General features: G+C 38.3%; 1 protein-coding gene across 9 annotated transcripts in view; it reads left to right on the top strand.

Annotated features, from left to right (window-relative positions):
- The window catches only part of DENND5A (DENN domain containing 5A), a 70,537-nt gene that overhangs the window by 8,278 nt on the left and 42,382 nt on the right, over positions 1 to 19,877 (top strand). For 5 of the 9 annotated variants that reach the window (XM_057418245.1, XM_057418247.1, XM_057418242.1 and 2 more), the window contains exons 2-4: positions 12,192 to 12,263; positions 12,863 to 12,972; positions 13,643 to 14,303. The exons of 1 other annotated variant lie outside the window; for it this stretch is intronic. In XM_057418245.1, the coding sequence (XP_057274228.1) occupies positions 12,192 to 12,263; positions 12,863 to 12,972; positions 13,643 to 14,303 (843 nt within the window). The remainder of the gene's footprint in view (positions 1 to 12,191; positions 12,264 to 12,862; positions 12,973 to 13,642; positions 14,304 to 19,877) is intronic. 3 more of the 9 variants (XM_057418246.1, XM_057418243.1, XM_057418249.1) reach the window with 2 other exon arrangements.

Below are 19,877 nucleotides of genomic sequence, written 5' to 3'. Positions count from 1 at the left end.
TGGGTGATATGGTTTAGTGTGAGGTGTCCCTGCTAATGGCAGGGTGGTTGGAACTAAATGATCTTAAGGTCCTTTCCAACTCTAACTATTCTATGATTCTATGATTCTATGAAATTGATAGAGGTGTCCTGAAGCACAGCTCTGTTGGGGGCCATATTCAAAGAGTTCTTTAGACTGAAATCCATGTGAATGATCTGCAAAAGACTGACCTGATGTCTAAAGGGTTTATGATCCAGAGAGCAGAAGTTACTTATGCTGTGTGAAATTACTTTAATGCTGCAAGGTCATTGCAGTCTCCCCTGTAAGTATGCTTAGGATCCATGAACCAACCTTATCTGCACAGAGATCTGCACTTGCATGTGTTAGTAGCCTTGAGAATGGCTACCATTTCACACGTGAGGCCTTTTAAACAGGGCCTAATCTTGGCTTGGAAAGATGAAGGATTCTGGATGTTTCCACTGAATGAGGTGAATTGAGTGTTCTTTTGGTAATTAATTCCACAAATAGTCCTGAGTCTCTTATGCATGGGTGATAGTGTGCCCTGGCAAGAACTTTTATGGTGTATATGTGTATCTGTGTTATTTTATTTTTAGTTTTATTTCCATGTCTTCCCTCCCCCCCCCCCCCTTCCTATAAAGTCTTCCAAAATTAGAACTATATATGTGTTCTGTTTTACTCAAGTCCGACCAGGGAAGGGTTTTAACTCATGCTTGTTTCTGCTTGATATGGCACTTGTAGAAGGAAGAATGCTTGAGACAAGTGATTGGTGAGGTGATAAGGAAGGATACAGTCAGAGCTAAGACAAACTTCAGAATTAGTTGTATTTGGTCATATAGACCTAACGGTCAGTATATCTGATTAATTTCCAGGTATTAGAAATCACTTCTATTTAAGAAATAGAGAATACCCCATCAAGAAACTTGATGACTTCCTTACAGAACATTTTTTTGGGGAATGGGGGGAATACAGTCCTTACTGCAAAACATTGATTTCAAAGAGTAGATAAGAAAGTGAGACAGACTGGACAGGACTCATATACCGGGATGGTTGTATAGCTGAATTTTTTGTATTTTGCGGACCTCTGTATGTAATTGGAACCTGCTTGGAAGGCTTGATGTCTGAAATAAGGCTTTCCTCTTTCACACAAAACCTCAGTGGTCTCCCAGAAGAATAGAAATACTTGGTTAAAGGACTGGACAGGTGCTTCAGTGACATTTGCTCCTTGTGCTCTTATACAGACATGTTTCCATCAGTGCTCAGAGCTGGAGCTGTGAGGGCAACAGTAGCACACAAGTAAGGACATTTAACTGAATGTGAGATGTCACTGTAAAAGGATGTCCAGTGGTTCAGAGGTGTTGCCTGAAATTGTCTGTGCTTCTGTTTGCTTATGCTTTCCTGAAGCAGTCTCACTGGGTCTGCCAGTCTTAGATGAGCATGAGGAGAACAGCTGATTTCTATATTAAATATGCTTAAAATATGCTTGTCTCCACTTCTGTTCTGTATTTCTAGTACATGCAAGCCACCCTTTTCCTTTCTTAGTGTCTTCTGTTGCTAGATCTATTGTGTCATGAAAACGGCTTGTCTCTCCCCAACCTCCATGGCTGAGAACACGCCTGTCAGTGTAATTTTGAGTGCTGCTTCTGTTGTTTAGTTGGAAACAGATCTAAATATCTTTCTATATATCTTTTTGCTGTGGCTAGAGCAGAAAAGTGGTTTAGTAAAACAATTCTGGTTTTAAGACCATTTCCGTGGAAATTTCTGCCAGGCGCGGTCTTGATTAAAGCCGATTGTGTCCATCTGCCTTCTTGTGTTGCATGCAAAGTAGTAAACCCCAATGCTTTAGGATGCTTTTAAAGAAGCAAGCTGGGGACTTTTGGGGGGTTTTTTCTTGCTTGTTTTTTAAAAGCTGCCCTAGATTCTTGATGGCTCTTTCTGCCACTTCATTGTCCCACCTCTTCCTGCCTTCCTTGAAACAGTGCCAGGAAAATAAAAAAACAAAGGCTTTTGGTTTCCTGATGTTACAGTCGCAGAATGTAGATGTCCTCAGCTGTTTTTCTGCAGTGCTTTACATTCATTCTTGCAGGATTTGAAACTGTTCCAGTGTGTGTATAGCAATACGTTTTGTTATCAACTAAATGAGTGCTGAAACTTAAATGATGAATGGATAGCTATTAACTCCTAAATTTTCATTTGCCATAAAGGGCTAGGAAGAATTTATTCTATCAAAGTAGTGGATGATCGAGAGATTATTTGTATCCAGTGTTACAGATGCCCAGTTAGTGGAACGAACTTTTTTATTTCAGTTTACAGTGGGGTTCTTCATGTTACAATTCTTGAAACATTGCAATTCTTGAATTTTGGAAAGCAAAAGAAAGCAGGGAAACAACAGGATCTTTTACAATCAACAGATTAGAGTTAATTTATCTCTTTGTCCTTCCCACCTTTTTAGTGACTGCACTAGGAAGAGCTGTATTGTCCATTGAACATTCAAATGTGTATTGTATACTGGAAAGAAAAAGTTCTCATGGGGTTGGGATGGGGCTTGTTGTTACAAGCAAATGCAGATTCCCTAGATGACAAACAGGCAAAAAACCCCCAAAACCCACAACAAACAAAAACCAACAACAAAAAACAAAACAAAAAAAACACAACAAAAAACCAAACCAAACAAAAAAAGAACCAAACCCTGGAGCCCTGGAGCATTTCCTCTCTCTAATTGTTTTCTTCCTCTTCTTTCTACTTCCTCTAAAGAAAGTCCTCCAATTTTTACAGATGAAGGCTGGCACTCCATGCAACATACATTTCGGTTACACTTAAGATAGGTACCTAAGTTGAGGGCAGTGTGTCTGGAATGTGTATTTGTGTATTTGCGCTTTGGTTTTAGAAAGGAGGACAGTGGGCTTCCTTTGCCTTTGAGCTCTTTTGTCAGGGGAAGTGGAACAGTAACTTGCATAAAGAAGTTTTCAGAGGAAGTCCCAGACGCAAAAATCATAGGTGGTGGATCTGTTACAAATCCAGAGGAATGACAGCTGCTAGAGACAGTGATTGAAACCCTGATTTTTTAGAGGCAGTGGATGAAACCCCTGATTCCATTTGCTTAAACAGCAGTGCTGCAGTAAAATGAAAGTGGTCATGAGGATTTTCTCCTATAGATAACCTGATCCACTTTGAAAACTGTTTAAGTCCCAGTTCCAGTAATAAATTAACTGGTCTAACCATCAATTCAGCTTGCACTGTGGCAGGTGGTCTTGCCATCAGGGGGAGGGGGAGATAGAACTGGAGGACAGAGGGTTTATGTGTTTCAGGATAAAAGGGAAGAATTCTTTTTAGTAGCAAACTCAGAGAGTTTGCTGAGTCCTCTCTAATGAGAAATACGTGCAGTTCTGCTGAAGGAGGAGGGACTGGAAGGAAGGAAGCAAGTCATAATCTGAAGGCATTTGTCCATTGATGGAGTGTCTGTTTTCTTACAGGTTTGGCAGCTGCAGCTTTTCTTGAAGCATGGTTTTTATTCCAAGAATTCATATTGAATGAGTTTCTTACCTCAATCTGCCAAACTTTGGATGTTAATTTCCTACATTGTAGGGGGGTGTTTTTGAACTTATAAAGAAGGAATTGGAGAAATGTACTGGTTTTGTTTTTAAAATAAACTGTGTCTACTTATTAGTATATTAATAGACCTTTAGGTATTTACTGAAAAGACTTTTCTTCAATATTAGAATGTTGGGTTCTCAAAAATCAGAATGGTATTGCTCTGCAGCAGACTAGGTCTGAGGTTTTTTGCTTTTTTTTCCCCTTGTCTGTATTTTAAGGGCTAGAATGAATCAACAGATTGCCACCGCATTTCACATCTAGTTTGGTACACGTACAACTTGATTAATTGTTAGATTATCCCAGTTTTGCTCTTAAGACTTGGAACTTAAGTATTGGAAAGCTTCCGTTGGCAAGTGTGTATATGGCAAGTCTTATTTTTAACAGAACTCTTTTGCCTTTGATTTTAAGATACTGATTCTTGGCTTGACTATCTTTCTATGCCTGTGTGTATTTTATGCACCTGTATTTGTTTTTGCAATGTAACCACATTAACATTATTGGTCATTTGTCAGTTTGACTAATCAAGAAGTGCTCAAATCTCTCAGGGTACATACCACCTCCCTCCAGTGGCCCCTCCCTCCAAAGTGCTCTAATTTGCTCCATACTTTCATCATTTCTACAGTGTGGATTGCAGAAGTATGCACATTTTACCTGTTTACAATTTTCATTTAGACCATGAATTTTAAAGCTGGAGTAATTATGTGTTTGGTAAACATAATTATTTACCATCATATCTGTAACCTTACTGTGTGTACTGAGAATGATTGCTGGCTGAACTGGGAATCCTACTGCTGTTTATGACGTTAGCTGCTGCATCTTTGGAAACAGTTCAGACTTTTTTCCTTATGTATTAGGCTCTTTGACAGGTACGCTGTTGCAGTTATTGTGTCTTCATCCAAGAATGAGAAAGATTGTTTTCAAAATCACGTCAATTTTCTATGATGTCCGTTCTCACCTAAGTATGGCTTTGTGCGTCATTTTATTTTTAATTGAAAGCGGGGTAGAATTGGGCTTTTCTCTGGATGGTGTTTGTAATTCATGCACTGTTCAAATCCTCTTGTTGACTGACTTCTGACTTGCCACCGACACTGGGGAAGACCTCGGCTCTTTGGCTGGCATGGCCAGCTCAGTCTCAACTAGCCACCCTGCACAAGTTTCAATGAGTCCCACTACTGCAAGGTTCTTTGGACCATGGTGTAGGAAGTTTGGAGGTAAAGGGTATGGTTATAAATGCATTCTATAGGGATTTTTGAATCCCAAGTTCAGTTCCTCCAGTGTGCTGTGTAGAACAAGAAGGCTGTCCTAAGTGTATGGTTCATAGTATCTGTTGCTGGTACAGACTCTCATTGTTCTTACTAATTTATTTAATCATAGCAATATGACTGTTTCATATTGAAGCTATTTTACATTTATTTCATTAAACATTCATTTTAGTAGCAGCAAGAATTGCATATACAGCTTGCGTATGCAGAAAGATTTCTGTAAGAGAGTCCTTATGTGGAAAACATAAAGTTAATGTTTTGGTTGCATGCTGTCTAATATTTTTTTAATTGGAAGATGTCATGTATACAATAAATGCACACTGAGACCAAATAAATTTAATTAATAGCAGACTCTACCACAAGAATTTAAAGAAGCAAGGTGCTTGGCAGGGCGAAAGCAGCAAACCACTTTATCAGAATCAGTAGAAGTTTCTGTGTGTCTTTGTTTTATAATTATTTTGAGCAGATTAAGAGACTTCATGAACAAATGATGGTGGCAGTATTAAAGATTTTGTAAAACCAGTGCTGCATGACCATTTAGTTCTTTTATCAGGCACTTTTTCTGGTAATGAGGTAGCTTCTTCTGACTTGCTCTTTATTATCATAGGGGGAAAATTGAGCTGGACTCTACCTCTGAAACACCTGCTTAAAGACTTTTTCCTAGCGAGCGTGCGCAGAGAATTTCCTGTACAATTCTCAGTCTTGCATAATTTTTACAGCTGTGGCACTGCAGTCACTTTCTAAAAACTAAAACCAAATAATGAATTGAGAGCATATACAAAAAGCTATGATTCATTTTTAAAAAGCTTTGTTTGTGAAGTATCCCTGGCATCTATTTTCTTTTTTATCAAGTTTGACCTTTCTAATTAAGGACAACGTAGGCCACGCTTTTCTGTTCTGTACTAGAGAGAGCTTTATTACATGAATGGAAACATTTTATGTCAGCGTGTGGGGCACAGAGGGTGATTGATTGATTGATGTATTGAAGAGAAAAAAACCATCTAGGGTTAGAAGCATACTTACAAAGGAGCAAACTACTTGGCAGGGAAAAATAAATTATTACAATCAGGGAGAAGTTTTCTTGATAATTAGCATTAGAAATTTGCAAGCAAGCCAGGTGGGTATGTGTTGCTTCTGTTGCTGTAAGCTGAGAGGATGTATATGATTGTCAGGCATAGCCTGAATTTACAGTGTATGTGTTAAGAGGTTTCAATGTAAGTTTATTTTGTGACTACGCATGAAAGCTTGATGGGATGTGTGTTATTACGTAGCATGGTTACATGCAGCTAATAATGGTGATGACAACCGTAAGCTGCACTTCCCTGTGGTTTGTAGAATCATAGAATAGTTCAGGTTGTAAACAGATCTTTGTAAATGGCATAGTCAAAAAAGGGAAGGGAGTGGACTGTGAGGTGTGTCTCTTAGGTGGTAGGGTTTTAAGTCTGAATTTCCAGCCTTTTAAAAAAGGCTTTGTCTTTCTTTTTCATTGAGAATTCATAATTTCATATTTTTCACCTGCAGTAAATCCACTTTTCAGTCAAAAACAATGTAATTGTTTTTATATTATAGTGGGAGGTCATAAGTAATTGAAACTCCAAGCGGTTTTTTTCTTTCTTTTCTTCCTTTCTACTCCCAAAGAGGGAAAAAAGGCAGTGAATCAGATTTTTCTCTGAGTGAATCAGGAAAGAGCTACAATTAGACCTTCCAAATTCATTCTATTTATTCCCTCTCAAAGCTGAGGAAAGCTTGGTAGATAGTGTTCAGGTTACTGAGTTGAAGAATGCTCAAGTTCATTCTAGTTTCTATAACTTTTTTCCTTCTGCTCTGTGTATGAACTTGTAGAAAAGTGATATCCATTGATATGGATGGTTTCATGCAGATAGTTTCAAAGTAATGCTGCACTGTGCAGGTTGGAAACTCAATGTAGCATCTCTCAGTTTGTAAGTACTAATTCTCATCAGACCAAGACACAGATACAGCTATTTTCTGCCTGCAGGTTGAACAGCAAGAAAAGTAATAGGTAAGAGCAGGGAGGAGAAATGAAATGATAGAGAGGTTGCCAGTGTTCACTACAAATCTGTATTGTGGTACGGCTTATGTTCAGTGTGTGGTGACTCAGTAAGATACCATACAATAAAATGAGGTATAGTTGTTAGTTCAGACGTAGGATGCTTGGAGTGCATGCATTAGCTCTTCTCTTGTGCTTGTAATTAGGAGGTCCAAATAACAGACACGTACACCAGCATCATTCATGGTGGTATAAAATAATGTTAGAACTGCAGTCTGTCTGTCCTCATAGCTCCATATGCTGTGAATTGTATTAGATGACTATTAGAGGAGTGGTGTCGTCTTCAGCGTGGATGTGAACGGGGTAAAACTTAAACAGGGGAAGTTTAGATTGGATATAAGGAGGAAATTCTTTCCTGTTAGGGTGGTGAGGCACTGGAATGGGTTGTCCAGGGAGGTTGTGAATGCTCCATCCCTGGCAGTGTTCAAGACCAGGTTGGATGAGACCTTGGGTGATATGGTTTAGTGTGAGGTGTCCCTGCCCATGGCAGGGGGGTTGGAACTAAATGATCTTAAGGTTCTTTCCAACTCTAACTGTTCTATGATTCTATGAACAAGGGGCTGATTTTAATTTCATATTCCAACTAAATGTATTTCAGCTCCTTGATAGTCTTGAGCAGGTGTGTAGTTTCTTTTATGCCTGCAAACAGTCCATCAGGGTCAGTTTACTGAAGAGATGTGAGAGGGAGGGATTGGAATAACTACCTGACTCTTATGTGAGATTTAATCTGGACAGTAGGGACTGTATGTCACTCCAGTCCGAGACTGCTGTGAGCTGAGCTCTGCCTGCCTCAGGAAGAGCTGGGCTAAGCTGAAGCCTTGGTAGCAGCAATGCTTGATGTCCTGGATGGCCTTTGCCCACGAAGACTGACTCAGAGGTTATGCCCAGCCGGTGACTTCTCTTTTGATAAGCAAGCTTATTCTGAGAATTTAAGTCTTTATGCATGTCTTTTTAAATTACATGGTAGCAAAAAAGGAGAGAACAATATAGGACTGTGAACAGTCTGACTGACTACATAGTGTCATAGTGGGAATAGCTTGGTTTTGTCACAGTTTAGATGGATAAAATAAAGTCACTGACTGCTGCAGCATCTTTGCTCCTTTTCCACCCTGTGGTGGAGTCTTAGAGGGTTGATGAAGTCTGGAAGAAAGGAGAGGAAAGAAAGGGCATTACCAAATCCAGATGGTGGTTGCTGGTGTTGAAAACTCTATTACCCATCATGGCAGGACCCAGCAGGTGGGCAGGCTGGGCCTTAGGAGGAGGAGCAGCTTTGGGAGTGCTTTAGTTACCCATGCAGGTTACTAAAACTGCTGTAGTTCCATATTTTCTTCAGTGCACCACTTTAAGAACCTCTGTGTCGGTGGTTTAATCCTTGCTTCCCTCCTGTTTTGGGGTATCACTATGAGCTCATTAAGCTGTTTGTGTGGACATGGGCTAAACTGGATTAGTGAAACGTTAATCTTTGTTAACGCCTTCTTCATTCTCTATTTATTTTTAATCCAAATAATTTCACTGGTCCTATTTCAAGTGGGGTGCCACAGATAGTGTTTTTTCCAATGACAAAGACATTCTGAGAGTCTCTGCTTTGCTGTGATTCCTTTCCTAGGTGCAGTACTAGGTCTCATTCTGAAGTGGTGTTTGTGAGTCTGTACAGTGCCTAGTGAAATGGTGTTCCTCCATGCTGCTGTGATACTATGTACATTGCAAAATACATTGGGATTCTTACTGTTTTGAAGGTTTGATGTTGAAAAGCATGTTGGCCTGAAACTTCCTGAAGTATTCCTGTTTTGTTTTCCCTTTTCCTGGAATTTTTATATGTATGGATTTTGTGTTGTATGACAGCTCCTGACAAATAATCTTATAGCTATTTGATTACCATTCTTGCTTTCAATCCAGATAATTACAAGTTTGCAGTCTGTGTAGCAGTTCGCATCTTCATTTTTTGTAGAGCTTTTCCTGTAGGAAAAGTGAGGATTATCGAGTCTTCAGCAGGCAATACTGTGTTCCATTAAGAAGTTGCTTTTACATGGAACTTGAACAAAAGAAAGAAATTATTTACAGAGAAATCATGTTTGAAGACCTCTTTATAGTAAGTTGGATCAGTAAAGAAAGTACTTTCTAGCCATCACTTCTGCTAGAGGAGAGGAACCTTAAGAAAAGCATGATCTGATAATTGCAGTCCTTTGGTATTTATGAAGTGTGGGCAGTTGTGCTCACTCTGAAACTTGTGAGATACATCATATTTTTATGAGTTTATCTTCTGTCTTCTTTTTTTTTCAGTTCTAGAATAAGGCTTTGACCACTTTTGTTGGTCGATTTGTCTCCTGCGTTTGTTAAACCTGCTCTTGTCTTCAGTGTTTTTATCAAAACCATTTCAATATAAGCCATTTCATGTCAAAACCAATAAAATTCTATGATTCTGTTCTATGAATTAATCAGACGTTTGAATCACACACAGTCAGATCTTGAGATCATGAGTTATTTTTGCCTACTGGAGATGTGTTGTAGTTGGGTGCTTTGCTGGAGCATAGTGTTTGAGGCTTCTACCTAATTATAAATTTAGGATTAATTACTTTTTTGACTCTGGATGTAAGCAAATATTGTTTGAGGATTCTTCCCTCATCTGTGGATGGCTCTCTATTGACAATCATTAGCTACTTAGTGGGAGAAGTGCAAGGGGACCCTAGGCAATGGACTTTTTTGTGTTTGGGTTCTCATTAGTTGTAATGGCAAGAAAACAGGGTGGCCAGTTTTCTGGAGTTTCACAGATCACCTTTCTGCTCCTGGATTGAACTTTACAAAAGCTGTAGGTGAGCTGTCACTTGGGATTCCCTGCCCTGTCAGTATCTTTGGTAGTTGGCATTGCCCAATCTGAAGGTCCAGTGGTTTGCTGTATTACAAGCATGAAGGCTTTTACAAGAAGAGCTAGCTAAAGATGGAAGACTGTGCTGCTGTGAAAGAGTAAATGAGCATTGCACTCACACAGAAATTAGCATGACACATACAGTATGAGAGTAGTATGGCTGTAGGGAAGAAGTGTAATATGGAAGCACTCTGGCAAGAGTAGTGTCTGTGTAACAGCTGAATTGTTTGATGAATTGTAATGTGAGTATTGCCTTATGTTTCTTTCTGGATCAGGACTTGGTGGGTTTCCAGAAATCAAGTTCAATACTTTCATTATAGACAGGCTTCAGGTTTAAAAAATTTAAGTGTGTGTTGGAGAGGATATGTTTTGGGAGGAGATGGGGCAATGCCTCTTAAAATACATAAGCATCCTTTCAGTGTTTGTTTTGGGGTTTTGCTTGCCTTTCCCCCCTCCCCCCCCCCAGTGTTTGTGTGTGTTTTTTGTTGTTGTATTTGTTTTTTTTTTGTCAGAAGGGAAGAGCAGCATCATGTATTTTTGCAATATTTATCACATTTCTCACCTTCATGAAAACATCTTCAAGTAACGGATTTTCTTTTTAATTTCTGAAATATGCATGAGCTTGCACATAGTTAACTCAATAATTGTAGTGTGAGGTTTTCAAGTCCAGGAGAAAATTTGGCCTTCAGATATTTTTCACCCTTGTGTGTATGTGAAAGGGAAAAACAAACTCAAAGGGAACAAACCAGCTTAGTAAATGTCTGAGGTTTTTCCTCAACTATCTAAAAGTTGACATTACATCATCTGCACAGATGCAAATATAGAAAATAGTAGGTGTGTTAAATTTCCTGACTTATTTTTAAAGCCTCTTTTACAGAGGACTTTCTTTATTTGACTGTGTGTTTGTGTCAGTAAATAGAGATGTGGTGTTATGTCCACTTTTCTTTCCGTTTCTGGAAGATTGGAAGTTTCTTTAAATGCTTGTTTTTGTATTTTAAGATTGTTCTTGGCTGCTGTGTTTTCTGTCATTGGCTCTGCTCTTTCCAAAGATGGTTTTATTTCAGTCAAGTCGTGTTCTTTCTTTTCCTAGCTATCCCTCTCTTATATACGTTTCAGTTTTTCCCAAACACATTTTTTCTCTTTGAACAATGATATTATTGAAGAAAAGGTAATAAATAATGTAGCTGAGTGGTTTTGTATGAAAATCAGCTAGGTTGATTTTTTTCAGACAAAGAGAAAAAACAATTCCTCCTTTAAATTCCAGTGCTAAGCCCCAGAGGGTCAGCAAAATGCATGTGGGTATTTTGGGTATTGAGACCTGTCCTAGGTCCTGATGGACGGTAAGGTCTCTGTTTGAGGTGGTATCTAAGACTTGGTTTAAACCAAATCTGGGGTTACATGACTTCTCACCTCTCAAAGGACCTCTTAAACATTCCATGGAAACGAAGTTTTATTTGGTGTGTTTGTTAGGTTCTTTATTGTCTATAGGCAGGGTTATAACTGTCTCAGTGTATGGCTACTTTGTGAAAGTAAATGTTATATGAAATAAAGCTTCTAAGTTGGTTTAGAAATTGGACTTAAAATATTACTGTAAAAGTACAGAACAAACCCAGCCAATTTTGAAATCAGTTTCAATTGCCATGTATTTGCTGCATGTAAGAAAACAAGAGAGAAGTTGAAGTGTGTTTTCTCTCTTGCAGGTGTTGCTGGAATAGTTCAATTTATTTAAAGCATATGATTTCATGCAATTGTGCCTGATTGTTAGTGCAGCTGTCAACAGCTGCATGCTCATTTAGCTAATTGCATTCTAGTAAGATAGCTAAGCTTATTTTAAGATATGCAGTTGTGCACTTAATTTTTAAAGCAACTACACGCACTTGGAAGATTCACTGCAGAAAGCTCTGTGCTATCACAATCAACAATCATTTCTCTGGAGAAGATTTAAGAGCTCAGAAACAAGACTGTAATAGCTAGTCTAGTGTATGGATGGCATCTGCCAAAAGCTGGACCATGCTACTTAAATTCATATAGTTCTGAAGGCCTTGAAATGGCCTTGTCCTTGGGGTTAGTTACATGATCTGCTCTTTGGGAGTATTTTATAGTTTAACATGTAAAACTTTATTTTCACAAGAAGCTAATTCCTGTTGCTGCATTAGTATTCTGGTTATGTAATCAGGAGCTAGGAGTATGTTACACACTGATCATCTCTTTCAAGAAACATGTATTTGAAATGAGGTATTTGTATGAAGTTGCACATGTATAAAAAGCGTATTAGGAGAGTAGATAATCTATTATGCATGCTAGTCCTGTGTAACATACTTGTATGTTTTTTTACTGGTGTTAGCTATGTAATTACAGTTGACAGTATGAAATGTATAATGCAGTGTTGTTTTTATTTGTTATATAGCTTTATGCCAGTATATACAGGCCTCTAAAACCCGAGATGGTGCCAGCCGTTTCATTTCAAGTGCAACAGAAGGTAAAGGAAAAAGCGTGGGGTAAAAAAAAAACACAAATCTTTGTTCATCTGATACCCTATCTTCATGGGCATTTATGTGGTTCTTTTAGGATCTTTTAACCTTTTAGACTCTCTTCACAGCTAACTTCTTGTAATAGATGGTGGATACCCTTTTTTCCTAAGTCATGAAGAAGAAATTAAGTGATGCCACTTGTATGTCAATCTTAAACTTGCATCATCTTTGCATCTTGTCTATTTGTGCTTTTCTTCATTAACAAAATTCCACTGAAATTGAAGCTTTAACTATGCTTTAACAAGAATCTGAAGTATCTGAAGAGTAACTTAGAAAATTGCCATCACAACCACAATTTCAAGATAATTGCGCTTAAGGAAAAGCACAGATACTTAACAACATAGAAATGTTACTATGCTAATCCTTGCTGATATCTGCAATCTGATTATATGCTGACTAACTGTCTTGCATTTTCTGTTTCTCTTAAAAGGAGTGTTTGCTTAATTCACTTATCCTCGCATCTACCTGCTGATGTCCTGCTATTTGGCCTTGTTTGAGCTTTAAAAGAGAATGCAATATTTATTTACGTTTTTTTTTTTACCTGCAGGGGAAAACTTTGAGCAGACTCCTTTAAGACGCACATTTAAATCCAAAGTTCTTGCTCGCTATCCTGAGAATGTTGAATGGAACCCTTTTGACCAGGATGCAGTGGGAATGGTCGGTATCACTTAATGGCTTCCTACCTTAACAATTGAAGGCATTCATCTGTATTTTCTTTGACAGGAAAGTGTGACATCTGTTACAGATAGAGAAATTCATTATTGTTTCCAAAATTATACAGACTTAAAAGGGGCTTTTCATTTAATTGTGATATTGTTTTAAAGGAAATTAAGTTGCAACTTGTAAGTGATAAATTCCTAGAAGAGTCTTTTGTTCTCCCACAGTTTGTTGCATTTTAGAGAATTGGTAGAAAAATTAATTAATCTGCAATTAGTGAGCCTTTGTGCATGATTTTTCTGTTAAATAGAATGTGGTGTAGTTTCTTTCTACTTTTCTCTATCAGTTTTCTGGTCTTGGTGACCAAAACGCTTCCCTTTATCTGCCTGTGTTTCAATTCTGTTATTTTATTCCCATTGAGGTTGGTAACAAAATGGTTATGAGTTTCAACAGAAACTGGATATAGCCCTTGTAATATGTTCCTTTAGTTTTTCTGATGTATGCATATTATTGTATTGTACAGAGATGTAACACTTAAAAGAACTGAAAGTGAAATGTGATGGCAGTCTGTGGATTCTAAATCCTCTTTTCATCAGTGTTTCTGCAGGCAAGGGGAGAGAAAAGTGTTTTAATTGATATTATCTTCCCTCCCTTTTTTTTTTTTTTATAGCTGTGTATGCCTAAAGGGCTTGCTTTCAAGACACAAGCAGATTCCAGAGAACCTCAATTCCACTCTTTTATTATTACTCGTGAAGATGGCTCACGGACATTTGGATTTTCTCTCACGTTTTTTGAGGAAGTTACTAGCAAACAGATCTGCAGTGCAATGCAGACATTGTATCATATGCACAATGCTGAATATGACATTCTTCATACTCCACCCACAAATGACAAAGATAGCTGCAGCAGCACTGGAGACTGCAATGGCACTTCTGTTTCAAAGCTGCAGCGTTTTAACTCCTATGACATCAGCAGAGACACTCTTTATGTCTCAAAGTGCATTTGTCTGATTACTCCAATGTCTTTTATGAAAGCTTGTAAGAAAGTATTAGAACAACTTCACCAAGCAGTGACTTCACCTCAGCCGCCACCTTTACCTTTAGAAAGCTACATCTACAATATACTCTATGAGGTTCCTCTTCCTCCAGCAGGAAGGTCATTAAAATTTTCAGGTGTTTATGGACCAATTGTCTGCCAGAGGCCAAGCACCAGTGAGCTACCATTATTTGATTTTCCGGTTAAAGAAGTTTTTGAATTGCTTGGAGTAGAAAATGTGGTTCAACTCTTTACCTGTGCCCTCTTGGAATTTCAGATACTGCTTTATTCACAGCGTGAGTACTTGTTTTTTGTCTTCCTCTTTTGTAGTTGTACTGGCACAAGGTCTTCTAACTTCCTGAATTCTAAAAACCACACAAACAGAAGTATAGCTGCTTTAAAGTGGCATAAGCATGCTAATGCAGTCCAGCTTATCTGTGTGCAGGTTTTAATGCGAAGAAAAGAACTGGACTTCTTTTGCAAAGAGAGAATTGCATTGGCTCATGGTTTTAGACCCGTAAACTTAAAACTTTGGGCTCTCACATAAGCTTCTGTATTCATGGACTGACTGTCCTCCCTATTGTTGTCCCTGGAAATGTGCTATTGGATAGAGTAGTATGCCTTCTGCAGCTGCTTAGCAGAATTGCGTCCTAATCTCTGCCACAGTATCCATGCATTTTGAGAAGTTACCTAGTTAATTATGTATGGTTCTGAAAAAGAATTAATGTTGCAAATATATATTTTTTTTTGAGTACCCGAAGTCAGATTTCAGTTCTTACTTTGAAATAAAATTAGCATAAAAAAGTTTTATTTGACTGAATTTAAATCCCAAATCTCTGGTAAGGCCTTGAAACAGTTATTGCTGAAGTCACATAGATAAAGCTTGCTTTGAAGAGGATAGACAACATCTAAACTGAAATAGTATGTTTATCAATTAATAAGTAATGTGGTTGTGGTATCCATTTTCTGTATTGAAATTTTTGAATCCTCAGCTCCTTGTTCTGCTCCTGTTACTCTATACAGAGTATATGCAGTTGTGCCAGAAGATAATTTTTCTACACTTGTTCTTTTCCCCCCAAGCTGGCTAGCATTAGTCCAGATCCACCTGTTCGTAATGGAATGGTTTAAAGTAGACAGACTGCATTTTGAATCATACAACACTTTTTATAGTAATGGTAAAGAAGCCTAGAAGACTCCAAGACAAATCTAGGGATATTCCACAGTGTTGCTGGAATCTGTTTGTGATAGTTTCTTCCAGTGAGATGTGACAGAACAGAATGTAGAATACAAATGGTAGCTATTTATAAGATATAGCCTGCAGTTATGAGCAACATTCTGCAAGCATGAAATATGGATGTTTATGTGTTGAGATGTGCATAGACTAAGGCCAAAGATAAGTTTTGTTTATATAGTCAAGGTGATTAAAAGTGTATAATGCCAGCAGGGTGTTATATCACAGTTGTTGCATTGTATAAACAGTTAACTGTGACAGAAAAAAACTATACAGTAACTAAAACCACAGTCAACTTACTGTACTTGATAGTGGTTACTCTCTTGGATTTAAAAACCAAATTGCTTTGCTTATTATTCATAGAAAATCTAGAAACACTTGCCTAGCAGGCAAACTTCTTTTGTGGTTTCTACAGAAATGCATTATGCGTCTGAGATTTAGGGACAGTTTGTCAGTGTGGATATCTGTGTCCCATCAGTAAAAGATTCAAACTTCAGCTTTTCCGTCTGCAGAAGAAAGCAGTCCAGTTGGCCTGTAGTTGTGCTTTAGACCTCCTGTGCTTGGAAGTGCATGTGCCTGACTGATTGGAAGCACTTCAAGAAAAACAATGAGTGCATTGCCATATTGGAACAGTATTCCCCGATCTCTTTTCAGGCCATCATGTTATAAATCCTGATTTCTTCTGGGCTGGAACTCTACTTGCTCCCGGACTTGTCTTCTGTATCCCGAGTTCTCTTTCTAAGCCATATTAATACATTCAGCTTTTTTTCCTTGGGTGCTTTCCAAGTGTGTCTGATCAGTGGCTAATTAAAGAAGTTTAAAATAGCTTTGGAACACTTGAGTTGCTTGTTTGCACATGCAGACATATGGAATTCAGAGGGATCTATGCAGCCGAAGGGCTGTGGGCCTGTATCTTTATGTCCAGTTTCTGTCCAGTGTTCTCCTGCCTCACCGCAAGCTTTGGCTGAGTTGGGCTGTGTGGCACATTATGGTAGTGTCTCTTCTCTCTGTCAAGTTCTTGCCTACAGTAGAAAAAGAATATTATTTGTTTGCTGACATCTGGTCCTCAATTTTGGTGAACAAAGTGTGGCAGTGACTTAATAGCAGCCATAGTTTTCTGAAATGTAGCTTCTCTTCAGTACTTGTTAAGGGATCTGATCCTGATGCTTTTTTTACCTGCTTTTTTCTTTTTCTTTAAAACCACTTTGGCGCAGTTTCCTAATAAATAGTCAGAACACTTTCAAAACTTCTGTTAAAACCACTTCAGTTACTGCATGCTGCTGGCATTGCCAATAGCCAAGTTGAAGAAGCCATTTTCTAAAATGTTTTTTAATAGTCATGTACTTTATTTTCACATGACTTGAAATGGGAGCATGAAGTATTTTGAAGTTCTAGAAGGTAAACTTTTTCTTCTTGTAACTTTTGGTATTGTCTTTCCTAACCATGATACTCTATTTTCTTCTATGTGGCATCAAATTTTGTAATTGTTTAGTGAAGTGATTGCTTGTATTGCTTAGGAGGATGATATCAGTAGGAAAATTGAACTTCTGACTGAGGTTCTGATTGTCTTTACCTGTACTTAACAGTTACCTTCTTTGTTTTGGTTTCTTTAAGTTTATGTGGAGGTTTTTGTTGTTGGTTGGTTTTGTTTTTTTTTTAAAGCAGGAATATGCTCTTAATAAATTTTGCTCTTCTCTGTTGGAAACTAATGTCAGTATTTTGCAGTTTGTAAACCAGGGAATGTTGAGTGGAGGTACAGGTAAAGGTTCACTCAGTTCAAAGTAGAATCAGGAATTTCTTGAACTTTTGTAAGGGCTTGTGCACATTCTTGCATGTGCAGTAGTGTAAGGTCTAGGTTGTCCTTCAGAATGTAAGTCTTACACAAGTGTCCTTTGGGTTTGCTAAATCTCTTGGTGCTCAAATCTGTGACAGTTGAGTTGGTGAGATCATTTCTTGTTCTCTTAGGTCAAATGAGATTGCAATACACATTGGGCGGATTTAGGTTTAGAACAGTACATGGCAGGATCAGAGGGTTTTCTTATAAGATTTATTTAAAAATCCCCAAACAAACAAAAAACCCAAACCCAAAACTCTTGGAGGACTTTGCTGACAGATGCAGTTCTTCTTGAAACAAATTGTTTAGCACTTGTTAGTTCCAATTAGTACTTGGAATAGAAGTAACTTCACTTGGTAGTGAATGTGTTTTGCTTTAAGATTCCTTTGACGTGTTTCTGACCTTATGCTTCTGGAAATTCATTTTTGTCCCACTGTATTGGCACAGCCTGCGTGTTTTGAATCGGTGTAAGCCAAATGTAGGGAATGAATACCTTGATTTGATTGTCCTCTTGAGAGACTTGTCTCCCATTTGGAAGAGCGTTAGAGAAAGGCAGGTGACTGTAAGACAGTGAAGAATCTGAAGCTACTTCTAGTGCTAAGCCAGTGATGAGGAACTCTGGCAGAGAGAGTGGTGCTAGGGACCTTCAGTAGTACCCTCACCAAATTACTCTGCAGGAGATGGTTTGCGTTCTTGCATTTTATTTTGCTCTTGTATCAGTGGAATGGAAATACTCCTTATCACCATAGAGCTCGTCTGAAAGGTGTGCACTGAGTTAAGACAGTTGCGAAATCTGCTTGGAAGCTATTTTCTAAGCTGAAAACTATAGAAAAAGAAAGGTAACACAGCGCAGACTATGATCTTGAACAGTTTTTCTTTTCTCGCTAATTGCTCTCTGCTGCCATTTTTAAGCACAAATGAAGTTGTTGGGGTGCTTGTCTGCTTTGCTTTGCTTTTGGTTCTCTCTTCCCCATCATGTGCTTAAAATTGTGTTCACTCTGGAGATATAAAGTCTTAGTTTTACTTCTTTGCAGTTATTAGTCCTGTGTTGCCCAGTTCTCGTATCTTACATGGGCATTTTCTTATGTCTGAGTTGGACACCTGCTGCTTGGTGTAGTCATCTCTAATCAGCCAGTCAGACACAGAAACAAACACAAATAGCAAGTGCTTTGACCTGCTGCTTCTGCTAACCGCAGTTTGTCCTTACTGCAGTTACAGGGTTTTTGAAGTGAAAGGCCCAGTTAAAGAAATGTATGTTTTCTCTAAGGAGTCTGACATGCCGAATACCTGTGCTCAGAAAAATCTGTTGAAAAATGTTTCTTTTACACTATGCTTTCTGCTACAAACAGTCATGCCTGAAGTGATCGCTTGAGGTAAAAGAGTTTGCCACCACTGCGTCTGGTGGCTCAACTGCATTGCATGCTACCTGTCCATAAGAACTGTGTTTATAATTTTTTTTCCCCTTCTGTTCCCCTTCAGGCTAAAGAAAAGCTTAATCCTGGCAAGTAGCCCATCTTTCTGTTTTATCCATATACTTCTTCAAGATACCTAGCTAGACTCGTCTGCGGTAATAGTCTGCCACTGTAGGGGCAACTCTCTACCTTAAAGCAGAATATGGAAATTGCATGTGGAATGGAAATTACTTGCCAAATACAACAGTATTTCATTGTGATCCATGAAGTAAGATGATGAGAAGGAAAAACATATTCCAGAATGTAATCATGTAATGGTTTTAAATTTGGCCAAGTCAGAGAATTTCTGTAGGCACTTGATAGACTTCTTGCTGATAGAATGTGAGAATAGATGGAATTGTGGTTCTTCGAGCTGCAACCTTCCTCCCATCCTGCTGCTCTCTTTCCAGTCCTGAGACTCCTTAATTCTTCTTTTTCCTGGATTTACTTGCTTTTTACAGATCAACAAAAATGTCTAGGTATACTAAATATAGATAAATACTGGTGTAACTAACTTCTCATACATGCTTTAAGGGATAAGGTATTTTACCTCCAGTAACTGGTTAGAAGAACAAATCGGCCGTTTTTGGTGTTATTAAGTGGCCATGTTAAGGTATAGTGGATTTTCTTTTCCTTGCACAGTGAGCAGCTAAGTACTTTCCAAACTAACAGTGCAATAATGGTATGTCATTTTTCCCTACCAGTGCCCTACATTGTACACTACCAGTACACTACAAGGCCAAAAGACTTTGTTATTTGCACCAGAATAAGTATATTCTGGTTTTAAAACTGAGAGCAAGACCACTACTGAAGCACTTCTTCCCTCTTTTAAGTTTTTTGTTGTTATTATTTTTAAATCTTATGTAATACCCTGGTACTAAGTGTGCTGCTTGCTTCTTTAGAAAAAGTAAAGAAATATTCCATACTCTCTCAGGATAGGTATAAGAAAATATTTACGCTAGTTTGATTTATGTTTGCAGGCTACTTGACTTTGTTCATGCCTTTTGCCACCTGGTCCTGACATGCTTAAAGCCTGCAGAAAGTAGCTATTGTTACTTGCAGGCTGCAACCATGCAGGTCAGACTGTTGGGAATGGCTTAAGCTAAGTGGATATCCAGGATCAGAGAACTGCATTTGCAGATAAACCTGGTTGGAGAAGGTAGCTGCTGAGTGGATAGAAATTCTGAATTATTGTTACTTTGTAGTTAATTTGAAAGGGTAATACTAAAGTTAGGTTAATGACAGAGGGATAAGTTGTATTTGAAGTAGCCAGCAGGATTAGACAGTTTTGTGTAGTAGGAAAACACTGTTTCTATCCTGAGACTTGCTCTTTCAAATGAGCAAGCTGAATACA

Source organism: Pezoporus wallicus, unplaced genomic scaffold (assembly GCF_028554395.1).
Source record: "Pezoporus wallicus isolate ANWC-B61680 ecotype Strahan unplaced genomic scaffold, APGP_CSIRO_Pwel_v1 contig_2025, whole genome shotgun sequence".
Classification (NCBI taxonomy): domain Eukaryota; kingdom Metazoa; phylum Chordata; class Aves; order Psittaciformes; family Psittacidae; genus Pezoporus; species Pezoporus wallicus.
The sequence above is the reverse complement of the archived record's forward strand: the minus strand, read 5'-3'. Positions and strand labels throughout refer to the sequence as shown.